Here is a 25,150-nt window from a genome sequence, read left to right on the forward strand (position 1 = left end):
CCAATATATTTATATAAAATTATAAGAAATATATGTGATTAATGACCTCTTTTACTCTTCTTTGTTTTTCTAGATACACCGTCAGTTAAGATTATACCATCAACCCCTTTTCCACAGGAAGGACAGTCTTTAACTTTGACTTGTGAATCCAAAGGAAAACCACTGTAAGTGATTTAATGAACAACAAAGTTCCATATTTTCTTCTACCCTGCTTTGAGTGGACTGTAACTGTGGAAATCCATTATTTTAACTTTTCTTGTCAGACACCATGATCTCTGGAAGATCAAAAAAATACTATTTCATATCCTCATTAAGCATATAAATGTATTTGTGAAAGATTGGGGTTTTGCTTTGTCATCTAGAAAAAATGTCAGGGAAGGTTTTCAACTGTGTCCTTTCATCATTATTTTTCTCCTTTTAGTTTTTTTCAGCTTCGTTTGTTCATTTTAATACATCTAAGTGATTTCAATTAAAAGGAGTAGATGCTTAATCACGTACTACTTATATCATTAAACTGAAAAAAGATTCAGATGGATCAACTTAATTCTTCCCTGAAAAACTGAGACTATTGAGGAGTCCTCAAAAAATGCCCAAGTTTTACACGAGGGATCATTTTCATAGCGAAAACAATAAAAATCACAGAAGTAAAATAGCACCTGCTGGGGCTTAACTTGTGAATATGGGGGGCTGGGAAGTGACCAGGACTCTGAAGCACAGTGTTCTCAGTAAGGAGCCTTCTCTACTAGAATATATGCATATTAGTAGCACCTTAGCTCTAACATTTTACTTTTGGGGATTCCTATTTAGAAACAACTAACACATAGGATGCCTGTTTCAATATTAAATTTACACAAAGGGTTTTTCAAATGTGCAATATTTAATGCTGTTAGGAAGCATTGTCAAAGCAGGCATGGTGTCACCGGTCTTTCGTCCCAGCACTTGGGAGGAAGAGGAAAGTGAATCTCTGTATGATATTGTCCAGCCTTGTCTACATAGTTCTAAGCTAGCTGGGACTATGAGGAAACCCTGTCTTAAAACACTACCACCAGTAACAAAAACAACTATGAAAAACAAAAACAACAAAAAGAGAGCATTGTAAATAGTTCTTTAGATCTAGTTTTATATAGTTTTCTTCATTTTTAAGAAACTTTATATTGGTTTGCATTGTGTTTAAAATATTATAGAAAAGATTTAATTGCCATCTCTCTATGAATATATGGACTAGCTTCTGTGGAAATCAAGTTAAATTGGCATTTTTTTCTTTCAGTAATATTTAAATTATTCAAGTGTATTGCCTTAGTTTGTTCTTCATTGCTGTGACAAAATACTCTGACCAATACCAGCTTGGGGAGGAAAGGGGTTATTAGGCTTACATCTCCTGGGTCACAGTTCATCAGGGAGCCCAAGGTAGGAACTCAGGGCAGGAACCTGGAAGCAAGAGCTGGAGCACAGGCCATGGAGGAACGCTGCTTACTGGCTTGCTCCCTGGCCCCTGCTCAGCCTGCTTTCTTATGCAACACAGGCCCACCTGTCCAGGGTGGCCCCACAGTGGGCTGGGCCGTCCCACATCACTCACCAAGAAGATGCCCCTCAGACACAGCCACAGGCCAGTCCAATAGAGGCAATTCTCCAATTGAGGCTCCCTCAACCCAGGTATGTCAAGTTGACACTAAAGCTATCCAGCACATGTATGTATCATTTTACCCAAACAGGAATTTTTCTTATCTAATTATAGGAAAGAAAACTGGTATGTTAATGTCAACTTTTTTGTAGTTGGTGGTGTTAACCCTAGTAAGTGAACCAATACATTCCTTATCAGTTTTGTTATTTGAAGATTGTTTTCCCTTATAGTATTTTACCAAACCACAAATATAATGGCATAAGGAACAATGTATAGATTAATCTATTGTTTTATTATTAAAATATATGACAATTTAGATTACTTTACTATATATAGTAGCTTTGCTATATGCCTGCTCATGTCAGTTTTATAGTTTTATCTTCTGAAAACCTTAGACTGCTTGTAGAAAATAATTCATGTCACAAAATGATACATGTGTCAAGTACATTTCATCATTATAATTCAACAAGAGCCTTTGGCTAAGAAATAATTAATTTAATGTGGAAAAGAAGTGTAGGGATCTCTTAGAGTTTCAAGCATGTTTAAATCCTAAATTTCTCTGATTTGTGTAAGTATTAATTTTTGTTTTTTTTCAGACAGAGTGGCCCTCTGTATCCCTAACTGGCCTGAAACTCACCATGTCGACTGTCCCATGCTAGCTTTGAATTCATGATGATCCTCCTGCTTTTCTCTCCCAAGTTCTGGGATTATAGGTGTGCACCACCATGTCTGGCTCTGTTATCAGAACTTCTATTTGAGCTCTTCTTATAAAGTGTTTCTACTTTCTGTTTTTATTTGTCTACCAGATGTTTTCCTCTTCTCTCTTTTTTTTCTTACTTGTTACTAAGGGTCAGAATATGCATATGCAATTAGGAAGCCATGTGATCAGAATCAGGTCAGAAAAAGCAGTTTTTTTTTTTTAGTTTACTGCTTCATATACCTAAAAATGTATGTATATATACTTAGAATATGAATGCAGAACATACAATTAAATGAACAATGGACAGAATGAATGTCTGAAGTACTTTGAAAGGATGCATGCCTGCTCAAATGGAATGAAATTGTGTGTCGGACAGATCTGCTCTTTCATGTCGTCTCTCCTTTCCAGTAGTAGAAATACCATTTTATTCATGGAAATAACTCCACTGTGAATATTTTAAGGTTGTATCTTTATGTAAATTTCAACACTCCTTTACATATGGTAGAATAAATGAACTCCATTAGAGTCTCTGGGATTCAGTTACATAGAAATAAGCTTAGGTGTATATATCTTTGCATCAAAGAGGACTCCAAATACAATAATCACTTAGTCATATTGAAGAACACAATGGTTCAGAAAGTTTAAGAAGTGGAACTGTCTCCTCCTTCAGAGAATCCTGACTAATCTTTCCCAGAAGATGATAGCACCTTGCAAGTAGAAAAGGATAGTAAGAAAGTTTCCCTATGTGAGCCATTTTTTCTTTCATTTTCTATTGGGTTTTGGTGCTTGAATTTATAGATCTCCCCATAGCACCAGCTGGCCTAGAACTTTGTATGTAGACTAGGCTGCTCTGGACTTGAGATCCATCCACCTGCCTCTGCCTCTGGAGTGCTGAAATTAAAGACATGTGCCACCATTCCCAAGATGTCATTTTTTTCTTATTAAGATTTAAGATTGGTGTGCCAGGATTTAGTTTCATTTCAGTCCTGTCAAAAGCTTCCAGATTTTCAAATAATTCCTGTTACTTTAATTGCTAAGTCTCAATTACAACTGAGGTTATCCAGGAGTACTTTGAAAATTCTAGGATGAAGCTCATGGTAATTTTCAGCACTGGAAATGCAGCTCTGGTTGTTTAAAGGGAAGAATGAGCCGGGCTCCAGATAGAGTCAGAGCTGCCATCCCTATCAGGCTTGCTTCTCTACATTCTTTTTTAACCATTTGTAACATGAGTTTATGACCATATTGTAAAAAGCCTTATTCATGTAATATCATTGAATATTAACTCATAGCTTCCTAAGAGCTAGAAATATAACATATTTTGCATTTATGCTCATATATCCCAACATTAAAAAGAATATGCTGTTATTATTTACAATTTCATATATATTCATTTATTCTTGCATGCTATCACTCGATCTCCAGCATTCCTTATTTGTTTTGTTTCCCTCTAGGCTACCAGACCATTGGCAACAAAGTTGCAATCAACTTCTTTGATTCCTTCCTTGGTTTAGAACATTGCTTTCTTTTGTTCTTCATAATCTTCTCAAAATCTACTCTTCTCAGTTTTCAAAATATCATTTCCAATAGACAAGACATTCACCTCTTTAAAGACAGTTGAGCTTATAGATCTCTGTGATTTGTATTATATCTCCAACAGTGCTAGATGAGGCAGATAGGACAGAAAACAAGGAAAGACTAAAAAGAAACCACTGGATTTTTCCCAGAAGAAAATCTTCCTGATCATAAAGCAAATAGTCTCACTAGAGCAAAAGCAACAGACGGCAATTGAAGTGGATTAATCAAGGAGATTGTTGATAGGGAAGGAACTGAATGACTAATAGGAAAACCACTCATTTCAGAGAAGGGAATATAGAGAAAAAGGTATGATTAAAAACATTTAAAAACAAAATTTAAAATAAGATATAAATAAAAATGTATAGGGAGACTGTTGATATTTTAAGATAGATTCAAAAATGGGAGCAAAAATGAAGTATGGATGTCACATGTATCCACGGGGCAGGTTGAAATTGCATCGTTTACTCTAGTAATCACTGCCAAAGTTCTGCTCCATTACTTTGCAGCTATTGCACCTGATTCCCACTTTGTTGTTTTGGCATCACTGAGAAGCAGTACTATTGGCTTAGCATTCAATTGTTTCGCAGACACTTAATTTCTATTATCTTTCCTATTTATCTGGTCCACTTCTAATGAGCAAACAGGAATCAGAATCCTGTAACAGACATGTAATTTGTTTTCATCTTACAGGTGACCTGAACTTTAATCCATATCCAAACCTTTACTGTTTCTTAAAAATGCATGTTTGACCAACATACAGTATCTTGAATAATGAGCTATTCATTAGGTGCATTGTTCGTAGACAAAACGACACCACTGTCTTTTGTATAAAGTGTAAAATCACGGCGCAGCTCAAGTTCCAGTGAGATTCATGTTTGTAACCTGCCCTCCGGAATGCTAATGCTGTTTTCCTTGTTCTAAATGTGAGGACCCCAGTGACTGTTTATGAACAATCATGCCTTATTTGCCTGCTTTGGACTGGAGGCTTTTGCCATTTTCCTACGGAACAGCTGCATAACTTGGGCCAGTCCCAAATTGTTCCACTTGACATTACTATAGAGGCATTCTATTCTTTCTTTAAAAGAGAGATTACTGTACATGTCTGTCTATTGTTTTAATTTTTGTTTAAAGTGAGGACCAAGCTAATGCCAGCCACTTTTCTTTCAAGTCCCCAGAGTTTCTGCAATCCTCTTCTTTCTTTGGCTGAATTCCCAGACAGCTTTTAGGCAGCACCATTCTCCAGTTATAAAAGTGGAGGAAAAAAAACACAAACCTTATATTACATTAAAGTCATGACCTTAGATGGTGTGAGGCTGCCCCTGCATGTTGTGACTAGTCAGTATCACTCATTTTAATCCAGTGTTTAACACTTTGAGAATTTACATCAAAAAAGCAGTGAGAAATTTTTCAGTTGAATAAATGTGAATTTGGCATTTATTCTGTAAGAGGAAAATAATTATAGGATTTGATAAATTCTTCTGTGTATCCAGCACAATGTTTGTGTTGTACTTACTATTTTACCTTCTGGTAATCATAATTTTTTCTTTTGTTCTTGGCAGAAATCTTGTATGCATAATTGCACAGAGAAAAACATCTCTAGACTATATAAGAAGAAAGATTTTAATCTTTAGCAAGACAGATCACATGCTGTAGAGCAACTAGTGAGGTGCTGAAAAAGAACAGTTACATACTCATTTTGGATATGATCAAAATTTTTTCAAAATTCTGATATGTACGTGTTAATGCATTTTCTTATGAGCATAATAGAATTTTTTCAAAAGAGACAAAACAGTTAAGGCAAAATAGAACTATAACAAATCAGTTTTGTCAATTTAACATGGGCTTTTTTCACAAATCACAGGTTGTTTGTTAATTGTTATACAATTCAATTTGTAAGAAGATATTGCAGAACAAACAGGGAGTTAATGACGGCAAGTTATCATCCAGAGTGAAATATCATTCACCAAAATAGGGAAGATATGATACTGAAATAACAATATAAGTTTATTATACCAGCATAAGAGATTTTTATTAAACATTTTTATTTCTCCTGCTATGCAGAAATCCTTCTAATTCATCATCCAGATTTGTGCTTTTATACAGATAGGATGCCTACGCTGTAATGCTCTGTGCTCTGGAACACACAATCTTTAGTAAGATTTTTCTTCATATAGTAAGAATAGAAACTCAGAATTGGATTATAAATCTGTGGACATCTATAGCCTTAGTGGTCTTAAATCAGTCTCCTAGCCAAACTATTTTTTCCACCTTTAAATTGTTAAAATTTGACCTAAGTATAGTTTTAAATTCATAGCTAAATTGAGCTGAAAATATTGAAAATTCCTGTATACTACTGCCCACCCCAGATGATATAGCCTCCCTCTGCCATCCATGACCCATGCCAGTTTTTCATTGAGCCATGTTGGTCCATCATTGAGGCAAAAAAAGCCCGTCATTTTACACTAGGTTCACTTTTTATTCTAAGACCATATTTATCTCTAAAATTAAGAATGAAATATGTAATAAATATTTTATAGGTTGATGATAATATGTATGAAATGTCTGCCACCAAATAACATCTTAATAAATAATGGCATTGAGTATTGCAAATTGTCATTTGCTCAAGGAATTACATACAAAGCACCTCACCAAGTTTGGCACTCAGCAATTGTTAGCATATATAATATCACATTGCTATTGAGCAGGCATTGCAACTCCAGAAACTGAGGTATTATCACAGGTCTCTTCCAAGGTGCTGAAATTTAAGATTCCAACCAGAATAAGCACATCAAAGGAGAATGGATTCATAAGTTTAAAAGTGTATTTGAAACAAAGAAAGTCAGTCTGAAGTTGTATGAAAAGTTTTAGAGCATGTAAGCATACTAAATTTTAAGTAATTATGATAATACCAAGAATAATAACAGCACTCAGACACACAGAATGCAGAGGCAAGAGCCCGTATGAAGGGAAAATATAAAATAATGAGAGATAGGAGACATGCCAATTCCAAAACAAGAAAATGACTCTCTCACTAATTTACCTTACAACTAAGATGGAAAATACTCTTGGAAATCTTACAAGGACTAAAGAAGGTGAAGAATGATTCCTGTTTCCAAGAGTGTTAAAAAAGTTACACTTCCTGGCACTCTTATTGGGATTAAATAGAGTAGTTATTAGAAAGTTTGCCCAAAAAAACAAATGCAGAAAATCCAAGTTTTAAGCAATCCAAACTTAAGGGATCACACATTGTGAGAGTTGTTAAAAATCCAAGGATTTGCTGGGTATGGTGGCACATGCTTTTAATCCCAGCACTGGAAATGCAGAGGCAGGCAGATCTCTGTGAGTTCAAGGCCAGCCTGGTTTACATAGTGAGTTTCAGGACAACTGGGGCCCCAGAGAGACCCTGTCTCAAAAAGACAAAATAGAAAAAAAAAAAAAAAAATCTAAGAATTGTGAAATGTAAGATCTTGATCTGTCAGCATTTTCAAATTTTCTCATTCTTGTCATATTTAAACCACACGACGCCTTTGGAAAAGGTTGACAGAATTCTTTACAATAACTGTTTTGAAGATGTAAAACATTTATGTCTTGTGGATGATATATGACCATCCCAAGTCAAGCAGAATTGGTTAATGGAAGAATTGAAGCTATAATTTATACCAACAACACTGACAGTTGTATAATCTTCCTCGCTTTTGTTCTCAGTTCTACTGTGGTAACTTTTCTCAGCAATTTAATGAGGTTGGCAAGAGTTAGAGCGCATTCATAAAGTGTCAGTCCATGTTTTAATCAAATAGTTGTGAAATAATAATGTAAACTCTAGTCTGTGTTAGATATCTGCATATATCTAAAGAGCTTCTACATAGCTGTAATAGATATTTTTTGTTAAATTCATTTGGTTTTTAAAAGTGTATTAAGCTATGTTCTTAATATAATATATAGTTATATAATTTGGCACTAAAAGTACAAACTTTATCTACAAAACTTTATTAGTGCAAATATATTAATAATGCAATATAATACAATGGAAAGCCAAAGAGCCTAAATAAAATAATCAGATATTTTAAAGAAAGCATTCCTAAACAATATATATTTCTCATTAAATATTATACATAACACATCACCAAAGTAAATAGCAAAGTAAATATAATGAAATTACCTTTATCATACAAATATCCCTTTGGATAATAAACGATTTCCAACATTTAGCTATTTGTTTATCCTTTGATTTGGAATCCAGAATAGTATAAACTTCCCTCAACCAATTCACTGAAGGCGGTGAAGTAATTTTTTTGCTAAGATGCTTAGAAAGGTATAAATCTGGGAAATTGGTTCCAAACTTCTGTATTAAAAGTATAGCTATTCTGCCCTTCCTTTGCTGAAGCCCATATGGCACTTTGCTTCCATCTCATGGCTTCAAAATTTAATCACACTCTGGAAACACACAAGTGGTTATCTTGGAAATGAGACTGAATATTTTGGTTTTGTTTGTGAAACAAGAAGCTGACTCTTGGTAATCTCCACTGCTGTTATTTAGGCTGGGCATCTGTGGTGTGGTGGGCACTCAATCATTTTCAATTAAATGTTCCAATGTCTCATGAAAGTCCCACAAGAGCTCGTAGAATGGTGATTATAGATCCACAGAGAATGTGCATTTCTTGAACGTATTCCAGTGAGGCAGTTTTCTTACAACAAAAGCCAATTATTTTGAGGGATTATGTAAATGTTCATCTGGAAACCCTACACAAAATGTCTCACTATATTTAAGACATCACCCTGGGAAAGGTACCATCATATCTGAGGACTAGGCTTTAAGCAAGTATAGTTTTTGGGTCTTATTTTTAAAATATCAGTAATGCAAAAATATATTAATTGTGCGATTACAACTAAGCCTTTCCCTCTCTATCTGAAGATCTCTAAATATTAATTATGTACTTATGTAATAACAAAATCATCAACATGGTAATTGTGAGACAATTCCAGAAAGAATAGCTTATTGGTATGTTTTTAAAAACCTTGAAATGTTACAATTATTTTTAAAAAGTGCTAGTTTCTTCTTTAAAACATTGCATTAAATAAAATTTGTTTTTCCCTCCAGTCTTTTTTTCTACATGTGTCATAAATTTAAAGCTAATATACCTGTTAATAGTATAAATTACTAAGAAATAGATTATTCTGTGCCTGTTGTACCAACTGTTAAGTATTTTGACTATCACTTCTGCATAAATATATGGAGGGAATAAATGTGTAAAACAGACTTACTCGGAATCTCTGTATAGGCTTGGTATTTTAGTCAAGGATGAAAAAAAAGTTCTTTAAAAAAATTTGTTCAAAGAAAACATCAAAACAAAATTTCTTGCATGAACTTTGCCTTTTATATGCATTTACCAAACATATCTTTAATTCCAGCATAACCTTACAAAAGACAAAGGCTCTGACCTTTAACATTGAGGAAAAATTAAGCAGCAATCAATGTTCCAAGTTGGAGGAAATATGAACTCCGATTACAACTGCATAATCACTATGAGAAATGGGGGCCGAAACATCCAACTTTTTCAAATTCAGAGTACTACTACAGATATATGGAATGCTTCAAGGACAAGAGAAAGCGAGGGAATGATCTTTTAAAAAAATAATTTTTTAAAAAGCAGAAAAATAGAAGAGAGCCTATCTTGACTCATGGTTAACATAGTTCACTGTCACTCCAAAGTGTAAGCTAGGGCTGATGAGTGAAACAGTCTTAAAGGAGCCAGTGAAAGTGTGAGAGCTTTGCAACTTAGAGGCAGAGTTGCCTTGCCCAATGCAGAAGTACTCCTTGTGTGCTACAGAAACGTGCCTTTCACAATGGTCTTTTAAGGCTCATTAATGTATCAGTGGTTAAGAGCACTGACTGCTCTTGCAGAGAACCTGGGTTCAATTCCCAGAACCCACATGGCAGCTGGAAACCATGCATCACTCCTGTTCCTTGAGATCGGATGCCCTCTTCTGACGTCCGTGGGCATTGCAGAACGTGGGTGCACTTAAATGCAGTCAATATAGTCATACTCATAAATTAATAATAATAAATAAAATATTTTTGAAATAAAATTGGAAAATAATAGAATAGGAATGAAAATTATAGGAAAAGAAAAAAGAAAACTGAATAAAATGTAAAAGCATAAAATAATTTTTTAAAATACAGGTGTTATCCAATTGTTTTTAAAATGTCAATCATAACTTAAACAGTTTTAAAGTTATTGCATGAAACACAACCATAGTCTAGTGGGGTGTTTGGTCATTTTTGGAAATAATCATGCCAAATTTAGACATTTTAGCTAATTGTAAACCATACTTCTAAGCAAAACACATGATCAAACTGAAGAGATTTTAACTTCAGAAAGAAAAAAAAAAAAAGAGCACCATTAAGAATGTTCTGTTTAATAATGCAGAAAAAGCATTACCCTTTGAGAAGGATTTCATTCAAATGATTAAAACATACTTTCAAAGTTTTAGTTTTAAATTTGATTATCTCAGTTATCTTCAGCCTTTACTTGTATGGAGGATTTAATTCACAACTATTAGATAAATGAGAAACATTTAACTATAACTTTCCCAAGATCATCAGTTTTAATATTAGACAAGAACCAGGTTATAGAGGAAAAACAGTTCCATAATGGACAGTGTTTAACATGGGTGGTGGATCCTACAAGGTTAATTAGAGCTATTTTATAGTAGTGGAAACAATGCATTTTAGCTTAACTCTTATATATGGAGAACACAAGCCTATCATTTCAAGCTACCTGTGAGCAGAATGGTTTTCAAAGTACTGATTACGATGCTTGCAGATGCATTTTCTGTGTTATCAGAGATTGTTCTTATTCTCTACACAGCTTGAGAAAACGGCAGACTGAGAAATTCAGACTCACAAATTATTGATTTTTAAAGATGCATAAAAATGTTTCACAGGAGAATTTCAGGAGCTTATAACTTTAAAACAAGTTGAAAACTGATTAAGAATGACCATTGTTAGATTTATCATAGAGATTTGATACTTAATGGAGACCTGTATATACTTTTATTTGTTTTATGAAGGAATGGATATTTACTCAAAATTTGTTAAGTTTTTAAGTGGAAACTAATATTCTATGTTTACTGAAGAAAAGAAATATTAAGTGCCATAAGGCCTGGATAATTGTTTTCCTTCACCAGAAAGTCCTGAGAGATAACTTCAGCATTTATTCCAATTTTAAATATTTTTACTTTAGTGAAAAAAATCTGTCACCCCCTCAGGATCATAGTCATCTTTTCTATGGATAATCTTTTATTTGTTGTGACATAAAGTGTTCAGAATTATACAGTCTGTGGTATGATTATTTTACATCTCAATACTTAAAATAACCATCTGTGAGCACTATGTTATCAGTGAAAAGTGGTCCAGGATTTCACAGGCACTCTAAAATAAGTCCATTATCTTCGAGTCTTCTTAAGAGCACTTGCTTCTTGCATGCAGGTTATTTCCCATTTCAACTATAAGCCTTTGAACTTGGAGGCAAGAAATGTTCTAGAAAATAAGACTCAAGTATCACATGATGAGAGTAATCAAAATAAAAGCTGGTTTCTTATTTGCTATTTAAAATTTTAATGTATTGGTAAGATGAATGTTAGTTTTGTTACCTCATCCAAATCCAGCCTTTAATGTAATGGGATACCGCCTACTTGCTGCATAAGCATAAGGATCGGAGCTCAATTCACTGAACCACATTAAAAAACAAATGTGATTGTATGTACTTTTCATCCCCAGGCTGGGAAAGTATACACAAGAGATCCATGGGGCTTCCGAGCTAGCAAGCCTTGTCTCATCAGCAAGCTCCGAGGTAGTGACAGATGCTGTCACAGAAAATAAGGCAGGGTAGATAGTAAAGTGGGTAAAGGTGTTTGCCACTCAAGCCTGGTGACCTACCTGAGTTTGATCTCAGAAATTCACACAAAAGCATAAAGAATCAACTCACAAAATTACCCTCTGACTTCTACAATCTCACTGTGGCGTGGGTGCCCCTCCATTATGCACACACATACACACATGCAACAACAATAATAATAAAATTTTAGAATCAGACATGGTGGTACACACATTTATTCTCAGCACTTGGGAGGCAGAGACAGGCAAAACTCTGTGAAAGCAAGGCCAGCCTGGTCTATATAGTGAGCTCTAGGCCATCTGGGACTACAAGGAGACCCTTTCTCAAAAAAAAATTAATTAATTAATTAATTAATTAATTAATTAAAAAAATAAACAAGTTGGATACTCTACCTGAGCACCTGAGGTTGACTTCTGGCTTTCACATGATCATGTGCAGATGTGTATCTATACCCACACATATGAACATGCATAATCACCAAAAAGAAATCAAATTAAGAATACAAGTAAAACATGTTTTTTTTTTACAGTTAAATCACACAGCAATAAAATCTGTAGAGAAAAATGATAGCTTGTTATTTACTCTAAATTATAGAGAATTTTTTCACAATAGTTAAATTTTCATATATGTAGGCTATTATTTTCAAACTATATGAAAAATACCTCCTTTGAACCTCAGTAACAAATAACTCTTCATGTATCTTTTAAATTTAAGGTAATATGAGAAATAGCTTTGAAGTAATTATTTTCTGCATTTCTTTGTTTAACAACCACATCTTTAACTTCCAAAAGATAACAATGAAATTATATTTTGAATCAGTTCCAAAATTTTAAGAATACTTCCTGAAATTGTTCTGCATTTAGATTTATCTTTTGAAGTACCAAGCAAACTCCACCTCTCTTGTTACCTCTCTCTTGTCTCCTTCTTCTCCCTCTCTTCCCTTCCTTCATCTTTTCTTTTCTTGCCTCTCCTCCCTCCCTTCCTGCATCACCTCTCCTCCTTCTTCTCCTCTTCTGTTCTTTTCCCTCATTCTTCTTTACTCCCTCTCTTACCTGTCCTTTTCTTTATCCCATTTGGCAATTTTGACTTAAGTTAAAGAAGCGTCACCATATATTACCAAGTGGAGAAATGTGTGGATAATAAAACTCACAATCCTCCCATGAACACAATAAAATTAAACCTTTCTACTTAAATCAATTTGAAACTTATTTGAAATTTGCTTAGTTTTCATACTCGTTCTTGGTTCTCTAAAACTCTGATTGAGTAAGCAATGAGAGTTTTCACAGACAATTCCAAATAATTTCATGACATGAACGTCATTGCGTAATACATAAAACAGAATCAAGATGTTAAAATAACTCTTAGTATCTTCTTTCAATTCCCAGGGGGAAATATCATATAATAAAGAGAAATTAGATTTGAAAACATCTCTGTGATAATTAAAGCTTCAATAATATCTATCACGTAACTTGGGTTTTCTAATCTGAAATACAGTCAGTAGGCATTTTCATTTGATCACATAGTATATAAGGCAGATTGTTAAAAGTTCTACTTTGTTGTCAAAAGACTGTAAGATATAAATATTTCAAAATATCCTTTTTTTCTTTTGAGCCAGAACCTGATGTTTCCTTGAATGTTATTACATTAATTATTTATCCTTTCATCTGGAAAAATGCTTAAATTTTATAAGGTTAAATTTAGTGCTCATTCTCAATACACATTCTCAATATATATGTGCTTATGAGGGAAAAAAAAATCAAAGAACTCAGTGGAGGACAACAGTGTTTGGACAGAGCATGAGACTGGACAGCATTTGAAATTTTGAATGTTAGCTTATTGATGGTACATCTTCAAGAATAGCAAAAAAATGCTTTTGCTAGGGGTCTGCATTAGACCTTAGTTTGCGTAACCAAACTACTTATTCATTCTTCGTTCTTCACAAACATGATACTAAAACATGAGGATACCTATGAAGACCAAGAAAAGTGCCTCTCAACAGTTCATAGAGAGAAAAGCGTGAATAATTTCACGTACAGTTTGAAGGATCAGAAGACCTGCTCCACAGAAGAAATGCCCCAATGACAAACTGAGCCGTCATAGTGGAAATTTGTAATCCAGTCTAATTGCAGATATGGGATAAAATAATAAATGGGCAATCAGAAAGAGTTCTAGAAATTCCTTCCAGCATAATTTATAAATAATAATTTGTGAAAGGCACTGGAGAATATTCTCTTATTCCTACAAAGAACAGTGAGTTAATTATTTCTAAATCTGGTAAGATTAAAATCTACTTTATCGAAGTCTTAGAATATGAGACTGAGGGACTGGAGAGATGACTCAATGGTTAAGAGTATTGGCTGTTCTTTCAGAAGACCTGGATTCGAATCCTAGAACCCACATGGGGGCAAAGAACCATTTGTAACTCTAGTCCCCTCTTCTGTCCTCCATAGGCACTGCAAGTGTGCACTTACACACATGCAGGCACAACACTCATACATATAAAATAAAAATAAGTAAATAAGTTTTTTTTAAAAAGAATATGAGAATGAATCCATATGAATATATGGTTTCTATTTTGTTTTTATTTTCTTGTCTTATTGTTCTAGAAATAAACTGTTGCAAAAGTGTCTTAGATATATAGAAAGAAAAATGTCATATTTTCTTTTGCAGATTTGGTAGACAAAAGCAAATGAAGTTTCCCCTCTGTTGATTTCCAGCTCCTAGTAATCTGGGATTCTAAGGGGAACTTTCTGGGGGACAAGAGCAATGTTCTCACTGTAGAGCAACACAGTGATGTGTCCATTCTCCTACTGCTCACTCTCTCTCTGGCTACTCCTGAGGTCTGCCTCCTACTTTTCTTCTAACCTTATCTTATAAAAACTGTAGACTGGAATCACTTTTAAAATGATTTCCTTTGGACCCCTGAACAGCAGGGAAGATTGTTATTCATCTGGAGCAAGAAACTCAACCATTTTTGGATCTCTATTAGAAAAAGCCTAGGGGCTCTTTATTAAGATGAAACACAATCTATATCAAGCCTGCTAAACCACTTGATATTGAGAAATTGAACATTTTCAATGATAATTAGGATGATGTGTAAATTATTATTAATCCATACATATATTCTAACTTCTATTTCATTAAAACCATGTCTTCTGATGCTAACACTTTTACCACCTTGAAGATTTAGCAGCAGCATTAGGATCCTGAATTCCTGAAGTATTTACTTTTGTGTACATGTAGATTTCAACTACAGCATCTTCCACTTATGTTGGTGTTATTTTTGTTTTGTTTTGTTTGTTCATTATTAATTGCTTTATTTGCATTCATTTATAAGCAGAAAGACTTATTTTTAGAAAAACAATGTTTTGAAATGCAGAGTGAACACTCAACTATTTATACTTTATATTTCTATGTTTCTGTATAAACTTAAAAAAATCCATGTATAAAATTAATTATGTATTTATGGAATCATGTGCTTTGGAGGTGACAGAAAACTTGTTCACCCCATTAGAGGATGTCACCATACTTAGATTTGGTGGATTAATTTGGGTGTATGGAAGCATGTAGGCATTTGAATATAATTACATTTCTCTGTTTACCAATATCAACTTACACATGAAGAAACTATTGTCTTGGTATAAGAAGTGCTTCCTTTGAGAATTACAAAGGAATTTAATGTCTTAAAATAAAAATTATGCTAATAAAATTATTATTGGTCTTAGATGGCTTTTTAGAAAACACAAAAATTCTATTATATTTAAGAAACAGTTTCATATTACCTTTTTACTTTTTCAAGGGATGCTAAGGCTATGCATAGTAGATTATACAGTGTATTTTAAAAGAATAACTGATTCCAATATCAATTAGCAGATGTAGGATATATTCACTGAGATTTATTGTTAAGCTTTTTAATAAACATATTACTTGAGTGAATTTTCTATACAATTGAATGAAATGTACCATGTTTTCCAATATCTTTATATACTTACCTCAGTTTTTTCACACAAAGAACTCTTAGAAATTTAATGGGTAAAATTCTGATAAAATTGCCTTCATTTCTTTGTTCTTTCTCTCTGAAAAGATTGGAAAAAACAAACTGCATTCTCTTCTCCAGTAGCACAATACAGTAATTCACTCTGGTCAACAAAGTATATGTGCCAGTCAGTTTTTCTCTGTCAGTCATCAATTCTTCCAAGGGTATCAACAAAGTAGTCTGTATTTCACTTCAATTCTGATTCCATGTAACTAGAGATAGTGTCAAATCTGACAGTTGGAGGGTTCAATCTCAGGAGACTGCTACTACTTCTTAGGCCAATTACACGCAGCAGACTATAAACCATCTTCTGATCAACACACAATGAACCAAGATTGCCATGACTCCCTCTATGGGTTCAATTTATTTGCTAGAGTGGGTCAGAGGAACACTGTGCCTATACTTCCTGTTTTATTATGGAAGTTATGGCAAAGTTAAAATGAACAGCTGGATGAAAAGGTGAGCAGGGCAAGGTGTAGAGGAAAGAGTCAAGCTAGAGTCCCTGCATCTGGAAACTTTCCCATTAAAGTTATTTTTCTATTTGTTTTTATTGATTTTTTTGTGTATTTTATACAGAATATCTCAAACAATCTTAATCATCTTTACACTTCCATCCTCAAAAGCACCGTCCCATAGCCCCCCCCCAGTGGAAACCACATACTCTGTCATCCGTGTTAAGACCCAATGTGTCAAGTCAGTATCTCCAGATGTTCCCCAGTGCAAGTTCATCGACTGAGGTCTAGTCAGCTTATCTAGAGTCCCTTGTTTTAAGATCAGCTCTTCTTCACCTAGCATCTTCAACCACCCATGTATGTGTATAGTGTATATTCTGTAACACTCTCCTCTCTTGCATCTCTTATCTCCCACCATGCTACTTCTCAGATTAATGACTTCTGTTTTTCTTTTGTGACACATTTAATTTACCAGGACCATCTGTATGAACATTAGATTGGAACTATCCATTGGAGACTGGTGGGTGGGGTCAACAAAGGTACATAACTGAAGGCAATGGCTCCCTGTCTCCCTGAAAACATCAGTATCAAATAGTCCAGAAGTTAGATGGAAGGCCCACAGTGCCCCTCCTCCATCCATGCCTAACAGTATGTCAGTTACTGTGCATACACAGTATAGGTATTTATCAAAAGCTGGAGTGTGCCATTGTAATAGGTGCATCTGGCTCAAAAGATGACATTTTGAGCAATGGCCTACCTATGTTCTGGCTCCCTATTCTTTGGAGGCCTCCCTCTTCTGAAATGTTTCCTGAGCTCTAGAAGGAATCGTATAAATCTGTTGTTTTGGGCTGAGCACTCATCCATCACTTGTTCTCAGTACCTTGTACAGCCATGAGTTTCAGCATTCACTATGAGTCACTGGAGAGGTCTTGTAATTAAGGGTGAGAGTAACAATTGTCTGTGGGTAAAATCATGCATATTTAGAACACAATTTGACCCTGTATCAACTTACTTGAACAAAAGCATCCACTTCCATCCTAGGCCTATGATCTCCCATAGTATGGCTTTATAATACCAGCCATGATTTCCTCCTGTACAGTAAGCCTTAAGTTCAGTCAGAGAGCAATTTGTTACTCATATAAAAATAGTGCCATTATTTCCCAATTGGGCATATCTTGCTTGTCTATTAGTTCACAGGGATCACAGCTAGGTAACACTGTAGATTCCTTTTCTCACCCAGCACCATTTAAGCAACTTCTGAGACTATGAAAGCTAGGTGATGTGGAAGAAGCTCCCATCTTCATTACAACTTGATTTGTGCATATCACGAAACCAAGATGTGTGAGATCATTAGTAACAAGGTCTTATCATCCAGTTCTAGTTGACATCATAAGGAATGGCAAGAACTTGTACTGTTTGGTGGCCTCTGGGTTCTCCTTGACAAACAGCACGTAAGGAGGTATCCCAGCCCAGCAGTGGGGATTTTATATTAACCCATGGATTCTAAAAGCAGCATCTTCCAACCATGCATTATTAGCAGCATAAAAAGTTTTTGAATGTTGACCATGGAAACCCAGGTTTCATGGAGGCTATATTATACATGCTTGACTGATTACATTATTGGATATTGTTTATAAACTCAGTCTTCAACCCCTGTCCCCTCTCGAGAATTTCAGAAGATGGAAAGACTGAGTTTTTTAACTACATGGCCCTCTTTTGAGGCTTCTCAGGGGCCATGGAGAGCTCTCATTATGGCATCTCAGTATTCACTTCATTACAACAAGAGGTTCTTGTTATTCAAAAAAAGTTCTAATGGATTTAGGAACATTATCAGAAACTAACATAAAAGTCCAACTATTTTAAAAGTGCTCCTGTCTAAGAGGATTCAAATAGCACAATGTTAGGAACTTGGTACAGAAATAACGTATATATTTCGTATTCTATCACAATATCATCCTCTCCATGTATTTCTCATGCTCAACCACTTACTAATCTTTTCATCAAATTGTTGATCTACTTATGCAATATTCTTTCTAATGCCTACTACATTTAATTCACAACTTTCTATCATTTTTATCATAAAAGTGCATAATTGTCCATGTACAGTGACTTTCATAGCTGCAGATGTCTGTGGTAAAGCACCATGCCCTAGGGGCTAGAAAGATGACTCAGTGGTTAAGAACACTGACTGTTCTTGCAGAAGACCTGGGTTCAAATCCCAGCACCCACATGGCAGCTAACAACTGTCCATAACTCCAGTTCCAGGGGATCCAACAGCCTCTTCTGTCCTCCATGGGCATTGCACGACATGGATGCACTTAATTACATTCAGGCAGAAGACTCATACACATAAAACAAAAATAATAAATAAAATACTTTTAAGAACCATGCCTGAATTGTATTCATGATTATAGAATTTAAATTCAAATTTTCATGAAATTAAGCAAAAGATTCAGCTTACCCTGTGTTACAGAATTATGCTCCAATTATAAAATCTTTACATGTAAATATAAGGAAAATATTAATCACGTTACAAACCAGGAAACAGTGAATGAAACATCAATTGTGAACCAGACCAGGATTTGAACATTTCTATGAGCTTATATATATATATATATATATTTTTTTTAAGTTATTTATTTATTTTTTGACAGGGTCTCTTTGTAGTCCCAGATGACCTGGGACTAACTATGTAGACCAGGCTGGCCTTACTTTTAAAGATCCACCTGTCTCTGCCTCCTGAGTGCTGGGATTAAAGTCATGGGCTACCACACCCGACTTTTCTACATTCTTGTAAGAAAGTAAATAAAAAGTTATATTCATTGAAATATTCTTTTGAGAATTAGAGACTAAATGAAAAGAATCCATGAAAACTACTGTCATTAATGCATAATGAGATTTAGTGATAGCCATATCTGTCTTTAATAATTTTAAAAGACAAAACTTTGAAGATAGGAACATCTGGTTCATGTCAATTTTCTTCTCTAAAAGCAGATTTTAAGATAGCGAATCTTTAAAAGTGTTATTTCCATGGCTTAATAATGTGGTACTATTCCACAACAAGCACTTTAAGTGATTTTTTTTACTGTGAGAACATCGCAGTGGTGGTAGATAGTCTAGGATGGCTATGGATGTCACTAGCCAAAATAACCATCTAGATTATGGTTCTTTATGTAGACTGTCATTGGTCAAATTGCCTTATACAGTGCATGATAGCATTTCATCATCATCATCATCATCGTCATCATCATTTTGTGTGCCAAGACATGCATGAGAGATCACAGGACAACTTTCAGGGGTTGATACTCTCTTCCCACAGTACTTTCAGGGATAAAACCAGGATGTAACAGTTGGACAGCAAACATTGTACCTGCTGAGCCATCTCCCCTTACCTCCATACTGAGCACATTTTATTAAAAGAAAGCTTCTAGGAAAATCCTCCAAGAGAATGGGAAAAGTGATAGACATATGGGAAGGAAGGAAGACTTCAGGCAAAATGCATCACAGTGGTGCTGTCATGTTTAAAGGGATAATTCCAGGTATATCTGGGAAGGATTTGCCTCACTAGTCCAAAGAAAGTAGTTCAATGTGTGATGTGAGCCATTAGCACCAAGATGTGGACACAGTACTGACCTGGTCAAGGTACCAACAGTGACAGCTACAATGACTTGACAAATTTGTGCCTTCACACACCACTGATTAAATAAGTAGAAAGGAGTTAAATTTTATTTGTCATGCCCAAACCTCTTTTGAATAAGTCTTTGATGGTTCTTTTGGTACCTTATAAAAGTTAACACATGGTTTTACCCAAAAATGATGTCATTAAAAGTTCACGTATTTAACGTTTATTTTTCTTCTCTGTATGCATGCTTGCACCCAACAGGCCAGAACCTGTTTTGTGGACAAAGGATGGTGCAGAACTACCAGATCCTGATCGAATGGTTGTGAGTGGTAGGGAGCTCAACATTCTCTTCCTGAACAAAACTGACAATGGCACATATCGATGTGAAGCCACAAACACCATTGGCCAAAGCAGCGCAGAGTACGTCCTCATTGTACATGGTGAGTACTTTTGGAACACACTACAGGTGAAAGGAGAGAAAGCTTAGAGAACTATTGACATTTGGAAGAATCTTTCTTTTTCTTTCAGAAGGACTTCTCACTAATATAAATATCTCCAAGATATACATTTAATATATTCCAGGATTATTTAACAAATAAGATAAAGTTAGAGCATACAGGGAAAATAAAATCATTTTTGTGAAAAGCCTTATTTTAAATAGCTTAATTTACTTGTCAATGATTGTCCTTAAACTTTACGAATGAATAATTTTAGTTATAAACCAGAATCATGTAAATGATTTCTCTTAAGCTAACTTCAGTTGTATTATCACTAAAAATATGATTTATAAACACTATACTGGAAACAGAAATAATAATAATTCCCTATTGAAATATAGTAACTGCAGAAGTTGTAATGTAATGATTACTTTCTTATCAATGATAATTGGAAATTATTTTCTCTTGACTGCACTTAACTCACAGTCTGTATTAAATTTAAAAAATGGGTAGGAAGAGTGTAACAACTATTAGGTAAGTCACAAAGAAACCTCAGATTCCTACAGTGGGATCCACGAGTAGCTGAATGTATCATGTTGTCACACCTAAGTCTGGTCTACATGATTCACTTTAAGTTCTTCAAGTACTGCTCTCTCTTAAAGCCCTGAGAACCTTGACCACAGGTTTTGTAGCATGGCTCATTGTGTTCAAAGCAATGCAATCTAAAAATATAGAGAATTAGAAGATACGTGGCAGAGGAAATTATATACCCAGATTAAAAGTATGTCACTTATTTCTTTAAAGGAATTCAAGTGGGGAAAATTCATGCTTTCTCAGTGTTTGCAAGCCGGTCAACAGCATGGTTTCGTCAATAGCCAAGCTACCTTGAGGTAGCTGGCAGTTGACATATTTCTAATAAATAGTTTTCTAAGCACTTTGTAAGAAGTCATTTTTCGCTTTGCTTTTTGAACTCTAATTCATCAAAAGCACCCCATAGATTAATGCTATTCATGCTGCTAGATAGATGCTGTGAAGTTCAACAGTAGTTTACTTCGTATTATTGACACAAGTAATGAGAGGCTCGGTGAAACAGTGAAACCGTATTACACTGTGTTTAAAAAGGGCTCCGATTGGGTTCATTACAAAATAAAGGGTTTTTTTCCCCTTTGCACACTGTGTATAATGTTTCATTAGTCACTGGTTGTATAAATATAAAAGCTACTTTCTTCTGTTAATGCTTTGGCTGTTTCAAAACCCTACTAAATGATGAAATTTGAGTGGCGTTTGGATCTATAATGAATGCTGTATGCGATCATTTGTGATAACTTTACCCTTTTATCTTTTACACCAAGGTTGATTTTTTTTTTACATTAGCTTTGATAATTTAATATAGCTTTAGTACAGAAGGGCTTTTCAAGAACTGAGATTCGTGTCTGAGTCTACCACAGTTGCTGGGCTCTATTGATTCTCAACTCGATGAAGGTTCAAACACTTTGCTGTGAGATCATCAACTACCCAGGTGTCAGCCTTTGGTTAGATTTTATTCTATGGGTGTCAGTGGAAGTATTTATTGAAGGGTTATCAGCTTTAATTGTTAATAGCATTGAAATTTAGCATTATGCATATTGCAGGTTTTTCTAAACCCCTCCCTTCCATCACACCGTTGAAAATTTCACCTTTACATTTAGAAATGCTAATTAAAACTGCTGGTCTATAACTTACCTTCAATGAAAGGCATAATAAAAGTCAGTATGAACTTTGGTAATCTCTATTCATATCTATTTCTGTGTATGTGTATATTTAAATAAAAATGAAACATACAGATGTAACATTACCGTATGTTGTATTTAGTATAAAATATAAATATAATATTTCCAGATATCCAAGTATTCTTTGAACACAAGTTTCATTTTAATGATATGATATAATATTGAACAAGAAAAAAATACCTTATTGATTTTATTTTATTTGACGTAATTGAGAAATTTCTATTCTCTTGTTTATATAATTCTTTATGAAAACTTGTAGCTCTGGGAATCAGATTGAGGGCCTGTGCATGCTAGAAAAATGCTTTGATGCTAATCTATATTCCAGGCCTAAAGACATCCTTGTGCATAAATTTCTACTAAAGCAATGTCAGAGATATGTCTACCTAAAGACCTATAACCAGGATGAAAGCATTGTTTATTTTATAAGAGAAATGTTCTATAAAATAAATACCACACATAATAAGTTACTAAGTCATTGATTGCTCCCAAGTTAAACCAACAATTAATCCACTGGACAAATTGTTGACTTTTTCAACAAGCAGAATTCTGTTGATATTACAAAATTTGTAACATCTGGGTTCTTATTTTCTCTGCACTTGAAGAATGGGAATAAAGCTCTGAAGAGAATGATCTCTTCAGAGAATAAAGAAGAATTTGTTGTATTCAGAATTATATTTTTCAAATTCTCATAAAGTTGAGAACATTTTTCTCCATTTAGTGATTGCTTCTCTTTTGACCAAAGAGTTCTCTGATTTTAAGGAGTTCAAAATTTTTAATAGAATCTGTTCCTCATGAAGCTTAACACCAACATAAATGAAAAAAATGGCCATTAAAAAAAATCAGTATACAGATACCTGTAAGATAACACATTACATTTACGAAACCACTACACTGTGAAGGATTCATCAGTAGAAAGAGTAGTAATTTGCATTAAGAAGTTCAGTAATAGGAAAGTTAATCTGTTAAATTAATAGCCAGAATCATACGTTTAATTTCTGTGAGCATACTTATACTTTGCTTTTTTAATAAAGCCATTTAGGAAACATAGGTTTAATGGGGCTGAAACATTTTATCCCTGGCTAGAGAGATGGCTCAGTGGTTAAGAGCAATGACTGTTCTTGCGGAGGACCCGGGTTTGATTCCCAGCACCCACGTGGTGGCTATGCGCTGTCCTTAACTCCAGTTCCAGGGGAATCCAAAGGCCTCTTCATTGCACGACACGTGTGCATTCACATACATGCAGGCAATAAACTCATACACATAAAATAAAAATAAAAATAAATAAAAGAACCAAAAATCATGTTATTCCATTGATGTCTTAATTTGGGGATAATTCATACTGAAACAAATTCATTTGTTCATCAATAATTTAGCATTCATCATCTGATTTCAAATCAATAATTTAGAATTAATCATCTGATTTCAAAGACACTATGAAACAAAACTGAATAGCATTCAAGAAGATGAAATTTTTAAATGGATAAGAAGTTATTTATTCATATACCCAATAAAAAAATAGTAAAATACAGCCAGGCATGGTGGCACACGCCTTTAATCCTGGCACTCTCAAGGCAGAGGCAGGATCTCTGTGAGTTCAAGGCCAACATGGTCTACCTAATGAGTTCCAGGACAGCTGGGGCTACAGGGAGACCCTGTCTCAAAAAGACCAAAAAAAAAAAAAAAAAAGTAAAATGCTAGAGGAAGATGGTCACATAGAAAAGAATAATCTGTGACTGTGTAGAATATGTACATAAAATTGTAAAAACTTGTAACATGGGGTTGGGGATTTAGCTCAGTGGTAGAGTGCTTTCCTAGCAAGAAGCACCAAGCCATGGGTTCGGTCCTCAGCCTGGAAGAAAGCAAAAACAAACAAAAAAACCTGTAACACGCAGCTTCTGGACTGATCTTAAATAATTGATACACACACTAAATGGAAACAAACAGTGCATTACTGTAGTACCAGCACTACAAATCGCACTCGGAGGTTGGGCGAGGGTCTGAGGACTTGAAAAAGGACATGGCAGCAGGTCATTCGTGTGGAGAGAATTTTTTTTTTTTTTATTGCCAGAACAGCCTGCTATATATATCGCTCTCTAGCCCAGTCGAAAAGTCCCAGACAAATGGAAAAAACACTAGGGCTCCGCCTCAGCTGCAGAGAAGCACAATAAGAGGAACTTGTGGGTGGGTCATGTGGTACCTAGTGTTCAGGTAACTGGTCAACAGCCAGGGTGCAACGCAAGGTCAGCAGAGAATCGGGGATGGGTTCCCACATATTAATGGTTATTCAGATGTGCCAGGAATGTGACTAGTATTACTGGATATTGCTAGTAGCATTGGTATACCAGGTCCAACTGAACTCCAATGTTAATTGAAGAATCACATACAGATGGTTTTACTCCAAATCATTCTTAATTATGATAGCTAGAATATAAATTAAGAAAACGTTACTGAAGAATAAGAAAATTCTAAGGTCTTGCTGAGCTATAGAAAATTCTTGAAACATTCAATAATATAGAAAGCTAATGACATATAGAGCAGGACAAACATAATAAATAGTATTTCTTCTTCATGCAACATCAAATTCAGAGAAGTTAAGAAAACTATTCTTCCCAAGCAGTGAGTACATGAAATCAGTATCCAACTACTGAAGCCATCATCTCAGATGTCTGCTTATCACACAAGTAATAGCTACAGAGAATTATCTTAGTCTAATCTTATTTTTTTTTTTGAAATCAAGTAAAGATTTCATATTCATTTCTACCATTTGATTAAACGTATACTCTTTTGGGGTTTATCAATATTGCTCAATGAGTAAAGGTGCTTGCTGCCAAGCCTAACAATCTGAGTTTGAACACTGGAAACCACATGGTGGAAAGAGAATCTGTTTCCAATGGTTGTTCTCTGATCTCCACTCATATGCTGTGACACATGCTCCCTTCCAACAAAATAAATAGATAAATGTAATAAAAAATTTAAAATATACCCTGAAACAACAAAATTATGTGAGATGTGAAGGTTTTTGAGAAATAATATATTTGGA

At 34.7% G+C, this 25,150-nt stretch overlaps 1 protein-coding gene across 2 annotated transcripts in view; it reads left to right on the forward strand.

Moving 5' to 3' along the window:
• Cadm2 (cell adhesion molecule 2) overlaps positions 1 to 25,150 on the forward strand; it is a 1,155,779-nt gene that overhangs the window by 1,015,566 nt on the left and 115,063 nt on the right. For both annotated transcript variants that reach the window (XM_008832226.2, XM_008832227.1), the window contains 2 exons: positions 74 to 164; positions 20,166 to 20,344. In XM_008832226.2, coding sequence (XP_008830448.1) covers positions 74 to 164; positions 20,166 to 20,344 — 270 coding nt within the window. The remainder of the gene's footprint in view (positions 1 to 73; positions 165 to 20,165; positions 20,345 to 25,150) is intronic.

Source organism: Nannospalax galili, unplaced genomic scaffold (assembly GCF_000622305.1).
Source record: "Nannospalax galili isolate Female #2095 unplaced genomic scaffold, S.galili_v1.0 scaffold293, whole genome shotgun sequence".
Taxonomy (NCBI): domain Eukaryota; kingdom Metazoa; phylum Chordata; class Mammalia; order Rodentia; family Spalacidae; genus Nannospalax; species Nannospalax galili.